The sequence below is a fragment of the Centruroides sculpturatus genome, unplaced genomic scaffold (genome assembly GCF_000671375.1).
Source record: "Centruroides sculpturatus isolate CEXI.00-Female unplaced genomic scaffold, Cexi_2.0 scaffold1553, whole genome shotgun sequence".
NCBI classification, from domain to species: Eukaryota; Metazoa; Arthropoda; class Arachnida; order Scorpiones; family Buthidae; genus Centruroides; species Centruroides sculpturatus.
Genome location: NW_019385910.1, coordinates 139,642 through 147,407, shown reverse-complemented (window position 1 = coordinate 147,407; position 7,766 = coordinate 139,642). Strand labels below are relative to the sequence as shown.

The following is a 7,766-nucleotide window of genomic DNA, read 5'->3' as shown; positions in this document are numbered from 1 at the left end:
CGAGTGTTTCCTCAGAAAATACTGTACTGTACTTGTATGTATTGTTTACTTGAGAATATAACAGAGAATAAACTGCCCAAATACCCTTAAACAAAGGAAAAGTACGTCCTTTATGAAGGCATAGAGCCTTTACTACATGAAAATGAAAATTAATGAATACACAGTGTACAGTAATTTACCTGATAAGACAGACCTCAGAAAAATACTTTGTGAGGCATAAAGCTGTCTATTATGAAAATTAATTATCTAAGGATATTTTTGCCCTGCCAGGGTGTGGCCGAGTTATCCGGAGTGCCGGGTTATCAAGTGCCGAGTTTTCGAGGCTCTACTGTACTATATTTCATGACATGTCTTATATTATTATTAAAATAAAAAAAAGAAATATCTTTAACTGATTTACATGAAATATAAATTTACAGTAGAATCATACGCTCTGGCATTCGATTCAAAAAGAACATTTTTACCATTTTATAATTTCTGAAAAAAAAAATGACTCAATTCTTATTAAATGCTGTGATACTCGTATTCAGAACATTATAAGTGTTCAATAATGTTATTCAAAAGAGCAAGATGTAAAATAATTCAGACAATTTTACGATAATGTAGTTTTTTTAAATAATATATTCTATGAAATCACTACCATTTCATATGTGGAAAGTAATAAGCGCATATTATGGTAAAGACATTAACAGTTTGGTTATTGTAATCTTACACGAAGCGTATCAAAGTGTTATGTAAGTGAAATCAAGAGAAGGATTGAAGTTTGGAAGTTTTAGTTGATTCTATATTCTGCACATTGTCCTAGACATTAATTGTCAAAAATTATTTCAAACGTATAATGTATAAATGTACTGTACGTTATGTAGAGAAGCCAAACGGTAGACACTGTCCAACATTCTTATTAAATATTTTTATTGTTTTGTAAACAGAACAAGAGTAACAATAGAAACAGAATTAAAATGACAGTAGTGAATTTAATTATAAGTTCAAAAAGTAATGTATCGAGAATGCGTCTGATATACCGCAGGGGTGTCCAACTTTTGAATACATGAAATTTACTTTTTATCTTAAAAATGTGTCGCGATCGACTTGTTGTTAATTAACTCCTGAAATCGCACGTTTCCTTCTGCCTGCTAACATTACGTTTTAGTTTCCTATTTAATTGTGTATAGAATTTTTTTATTGCAAACATAGACATAGATTTAGTGGAAAGATCAAAAGGTGGATCAGCAAGAATTTATATTTTCGAAGGAGAGATTGTCTGTTACTTCTGATTCTTTTCCTCTTACGATGCATTCTGTGAATCCGATTACTCGCCAATTTCGATCTAAAAAAGTACATTTTCTTCCAATCTATAGTCGCTCGAATATTTGACTAATTTGTTAAAATACGTGTAATTCATACATCTATATATATAGTAGAGCGTCAATTATCCGAATCAATTGGCGACTGGGGTTGTTCGGAAGATCGGTGTTTCGGATAACCGATTGTGTACGAAAAAATATATTAATTTATCCCATCTTGACATTTTTCTCCGTTGCGTGTCGCATTGTGTTAAATTTTCATTNCTTACCGTAAAGAACTGTCCATCCCCCATGTTTAACGGAATAATATACAGCCTATGTCCATCCTGAAGTTCCATTCTAAATATTGATGAAAAAATTTTTGAAATCGGATGAGTAGTTTTGGAGATTACCCGCTACATCCAAACTAACATACAAACATTACCTCTTTATTATATTAGTATAGATGTATGTAAAAGTTTCTTTGCAGCAGGTAATCTCCGAAACTACTCATCCGATTTCGAAAATTTTTTCACCAATATTTAGAATGGAACCTCAGGGTGGACATAGGCTGTATATTATTCCGTTAAACATTCATATAAATTAAAAGATATAATCTAAGTTGAGGCTTTTACGTCCAACAGATGGCGCTACGAGTAGGACTCCCTAAGTTTGCTTTTCTGCGAGGCATTACGCTTTTCTGTGAAAATGAACTAAAGCGGATCATCTTCTCTCTATTTATATAAATAAAAATGAAATGTTCGTTTGTTCCTACCGACTCCTTTGAAATTTTGATACAACGCTGCATTCGAATACCCACGTGTTTTTATATAATATACGTGTCCAAATTCCTCCCACTGAAGGGAGATGGTTAGGATTAAGGCTTATGGTAAAAAACTCTGTTTCTATGTATACTATTTTAGATGCGGTTTTTTGCGTTTTAACAGGGTACGTCAACAGAATGTACACTAAGAAGGAATTTTTCGATATTCCCCCACGGGGAGAGGGCTTACCGTGAAGAACTTGGCTTCTATTATATTATTTTAGATGCGGGTTTTTGCTTTTTTGATTGCTTTTTAATAAAGTACGTCAAGAGAATGTACACTAAGAAGAAATTTTTCGAAAAATTTCCCCTCCACGGGGGAAGTGTATACATTTATAATAGATACATTTTGAGCCACAACAACGCGTGGCGGGGTCTGCTAGTACAATAATAAAAAGGGAATGACAGAAAGAAAAAGCTTTAGTAAGTGACTGAGTGACGGAGAAAGAGAGTGAAGAACAGAGAAGCAAGAAATAAAGATTATAAAAAAATAAAATCATCTCAACATCCAGAAAAAAAGCCAGCACAAACGTAGAGAACCGCACTAGAGGAGAAGGTCTTTAAAAAAATATATGAATTTTATGTTAATATATATATATATATAATAGATTTATAAAGACATACTTGAAATGAAACAATCATTGTTTTACGTGAAATATTTATTCACACGACTACATAATAAAAAACACACTTGTTTTTGTAACAAAAATAAAAACTCTTTTCTTTAAAAATAATGACGTAATCTAATCATAACCTTACTATTTTGGCTTCATATTATGAAATAATATGAAGCCAAATAAGTTTTATTTGTTGAACGATAAATCTAAGTATAAAAAAATAAGAAGTCTCAATAGTAGAAGAAACATTTAAGTTAGAAAGTTCGTCCATCTTCTTCACATTAAACGACACCCAAAGATTGTTTTTTTAATGTATTTTCGAATCGATTAAATATGTTTTCAACCAATTTTCGCTGAAAAATATACCGCATGTAAAAATTTTATACTTTCGATGTTCTGGGACACAACTGACAAGGGTCATCACAAACTCAGTTTTGGTTGAGATTGTTATCATTGTTTGCAGTCCAATTGAATAGGGACAAAAACATCTAAATTCACTTTGATAAGTATAAATTAAATTCGTTGTGAATGTAATAAGCCTTACTCGTTGGTTCTAGTTAAGTACCTTATTCGAAAATTATTAATATAAGCAAGAATCTTTTTAATGCACACGTTCTAAAAGTGTTTATTAATTAAATAATCATGTTAGTATATTTGAAAGATTTTTATGCTGTTTTTCTTTGGGTTGTTCATTCACTTTGCTTCGACTTGTCACAACAATTGAGTTTATGTTTAATCACCTGACTGAAATTTTAAATTTCGGACACGCCACCAATAATCCAATCAATTGACTAATTTTAAATTCTTATTAGTTTTACCTAATTATAATAATGAATTTAAGTTAATTCGTATCAATTAGTATAAGTTCTTTAAGTAATGAAAGTAACTAGACATTTAATTTTCTGAAATTCGCTTCGAGCATAAATGTTTGCATACTTTATATAAATCAGGAAATTCATTAAAGTAAAACATCCCGAGTAAATTCGTTAATCTCACGCGAGTTTCTTACACAATGATTAAAAATAATAATAAGTTGTGATATGATATTTTGTATAAGACGTTTCAAAATTTGTACAGTTAATGTTCTGCTGAGTGAAGAATACTCATAATAACGACATAAAAAGCATGGGTTTTAAGATGATAAGTTACATTTTTATAACGTTGCTCTTCTCATAAATTGATTGCATTCAAATGTCAAGTTTTCTCAATCGGATCACGTTGAATAATATATAAAAATTCAGGTATATTTTCAATTGATCTAGCTATAAAGTATATATTAAGTATAAATTTCTGCACGTTAATAAATTCTCAAAATAACAAACATTCCTAAAACTTCTTAAATAATCTAAAAATATGTCGATAAATAAAATATGGAAATTAATAAATAAACCAGAATTTTATTGATTACAAACGGCTTCTAATCAATGTCTTTTCCTTTTCAGTCTGTAACGTGATTCACTTTTACATCTGTTATTGTCATTCGAGTGATTTTCTTTACAATTCATTGTATACACCAATCAGAATCCATTTATACCGTGTACACATACACTTTAAGAGAATTCGAGTAAAGTGCAACCATTATTGTAAAATTTGAAAATTTTCGTCAAACATTTAATCGGGAAAAAACGTATATTGCTGAATCTGTAGTATATTGTAGTATAACAAAAGTAAACAGTTTAAAAACAGTTTGGTGAATTTCGAGAGTGTACAGCGAAGTAAACCTCGCACTTCTGTGGTGAGAAATGCAGTCATCATACAGCCATTGTATAGCAAGAAAACTTCTACCGGTGATTTCTGTTATGGAAGTCTTCGGTTTGGATGTGTTGGAGACATGCAAATGTAGAAAGAAGAAATCAAAATTAATTCAGAATTTCTTCGTAATTTACATAAGTTTCGTCGAGTTATTTTTATGGACGATGACATTATTGTTTACTACTATGATAACAATACCCGAAGCGTATTGCCATCACGTATTTCTGGTATATGAAAATAACAAATTGTACATGGAGTTTATTGCATGGATATGTTCCTTGTACACAGCGGTACAATTCGGCATTTTGAAAAGGAGAAAGCTTAATATTCATTATTTAATGAGAGATTTTAAGAAAGAAGAAGAATTCATCGAGAAATGTGAACATTACTTTCATTATTATTTCGTTTTTTATGTTTTCAATCTTCTTTGTTGGTTCACAATGGTAGTGTTTCTCGGTTATTATGGTTTCAGATCGGACCATTACCATTCTACGACATCTTATTTGTGCATTTGCGCATTGGAACTTTGGTTATTTTATGTTGTGTCTCACGTAATGTGTTTACTTCTGTTTTTCGTAGTTATTTTTTCACTGATAAGAAAAAAGTTAATGAACATTTCTACTGAATTGCAACTTGCAATTAGCGCAACAAGGTCTTTCATTGATGAACTGACAGAAAAACTTTGGAGAATTTGGCAAATTTTGGAAGAGATGAACGAAAAATGGAAGACTTGGTTTCCTCTACTTTACATTTTTTTTGTTTACGAAACTTGTTTTTATATATACATTGTTCTTTTCGTAGAGATACATACTATTTTTCGTATAGGGATCGGAATAATTTCAATATTTTTATTGACTGGAACGTTTATCGTTTCATGGTCATTATCAATTTTTTCATCACTCGTGAGTATTGTTTTAATGAATGATAACTACAAAATGAGAATTATTTAATTAATGAAAGACCTGTCTATTGTCTAATAAATATATTAATATATTTCAGATCTACGACAATTATATCAGCATCGGAAAATATTCCTCATCATTTACGCCTGAATATAGATTTAAAGTATGTACTTTCTTACAATTTACGACAATATTAATAAAATTAAATTAATAATTGAATCATTTCAGATGATTTGTTTCATGAAGAGATTTGGAGGAAGACCTTTTGGAATATCGATGTGGGGATTCTTCTACATTAAGAGAACTTTTTTAATAAGGGTAAATACGTAGGCGTATTATATTATTCGTTCATATACTATATTACATAATACGATAATATGCAACAGTGTAAAACATAAAATCATTTTTAATAGTCTAGTTTAATATTTTTTATTATTCAACATAATATGTAAAGAAATAAAATAGTAACTGAAAAATAACCCAAATAGAACTTTCTCTATATTTATAACACTTTAAATTGTTTTCAGATGACCAGTGGATTGTATTCTGTTTTTTCTTCTCTCATTCAATTAACCGGAGTTCTTGATAAGAAAAGATGTTCTATGAAAAGCGTTAAAAATTTCACATTGAAGAATGAAACAAGTTTTTGAATATTGATTTAGGAATATTTATTGATAATCTTTTAATGCACATTCGTTATTATTCGCGAAATGCAAAAACACTGCATTTATACTATTACTACTGCAGAATAATAACACATAGATGTATTCTAAAAAATAGCATAAAATAGTAATTATTGGCAATGTTTACTTGTTTACTTGTAGATGCATTGTACTTTCTTGGTTGTTATATATACACGATAAGGGGAAGTATTAGAATTGTGTCAAATTTGACCATTTGAGGTTTTCGAAATCTCCACGTTTCGAGAACTCCTGAATCCAAAACGTAGAAAAAAACAGCAAACAATTATCTGGATATGCTTGTATGTTTGTGTGTGCGGGAGAGCGGGTGTATTGGCGTATATTTAGCTTAATATCACAGAATGGGGAAATATAAAAAACGAAACTTTGGAAGATAGCTTGTATATGAGGTGAATTGATTCTGTTAAATTTCCGTGACAAAAGGTCGAGTGGGTGGGGAGAATCAGGGGCCACGAATCTGTAAAAGAATAAGTCCTGATTAATAAAAATTTTATTTGTTACAAACATTTTTACTCTTTTGTAAAACTCAACCCTACCCTTAAAATCAAGCTTTCTGCTATTATATAGTACTTAAAAATATAAAGTTTTTATAACAGAATCTGACAATATATGGTTCAACACAAAATTTTATTTTGTGCTTAATAATATAAACTTTTTTTTAAATAAAAACGCATAACAGCTGGAAAATTACGCCACTCTTGTTGCTACATATTTTTTATCAAGAAAGAATTAACGGCATTCACGAGCACAAGTAGAACAAAGAGAACTCTACCTACAAGTATTATCTACTTGCAAGTAATTCTTTTGTAATTTCTTAGTAAATAAAGTTTTAGATTTTACACGTACTAAAGACTATTGAGCCAACGTTTTACTATTATTATTTATTTTAACTTTATTCATAGAAAATGCAATTAAATTAGTCGTGTTTGTATTAAAGACTTTTATATTACTCGAAATTCTAAGATAGACATTCAGAAATTGGGATACATCACGATATTTGAAATAGTACGATTCGTTCGAAATATCACGAAAATTTTAACTGAATTGACTGAAAACACTTTAAATACATTTCAATATTATAAATAACAATTGTAATACCGAATAGAAAATACCAATGATAAAATATTCGTAATTATAAATTATTTAAATTTCTTAGGAAAATTATTTCGAATAATATTCTTACCGCTTTAAAAGTATTTGGTATTTTATTTGCTACAATAATGTTCTAGATATTTAAATTCCATGAAAATCTAAATACAGTAGAGCCTCGAAAACTCGGTCTAATATGGACCGAAGGGTGGCCAAGTTCGTGAAAATGCCGGGTTATCGGGAATGAGGTTAAAAAAGAAGTATGCGTGTTTCCTCAGGAAATACTGTACTGTTCTTGTATGTATTGTTTGCTTGAGAATACAACAGAGAATAAACTGTCCAAATACCCTTAAACAAAGGAAAAGTACGTCCTTTATGAAGGCATAGAGTCTTTACTACATGAAAATGAAAATTAATGAATACACAGTGTACAGTAATTTACCTGATAAGACAGACCTCAGAAAAATACTTTGTGAGGCATAAAGCTGTCTATTATGAAAATTAATTATCTAAGGATATTTTTGCCCTGCCAGGGTGTGGCCGAGTTATCCGGAGTGCCGGGTTATCGAGAGCCGAGTTTTCGAGGTTCTACTGTATTA

General features: G+C 30.2%; 1 protein-coding gene across 1 annotated transcript; it reads left to right on the top strand.

Annotated features, from left to right (window-relative positions):
* Nucleotides 1-4,933: 4,933 nt before the first annotated feature.
* On the top strand, nt 4,934-6,172 carry LOC111612524. Its single transcript, XM_023353756.1, has 4 exons — nt 4,934-5,377; nt 5,475-5,540; nt 5,606-5,695; nt 5,905-6,172. The coding sequence occupies exons 1-4, from the start codon at nt 5,030-5,032 to the stop codon at nt 6,025-6,027; spliced, it is 627 nt and encodes a 208-aa protein (XP_023209524.1). The 5' UTR covers nt 4,934-5,029; the 3' UTR covers nt 6,028-6,172.
* Nucleotides 6,173-7,766: the final 1,594 nt, after the last annotated feature.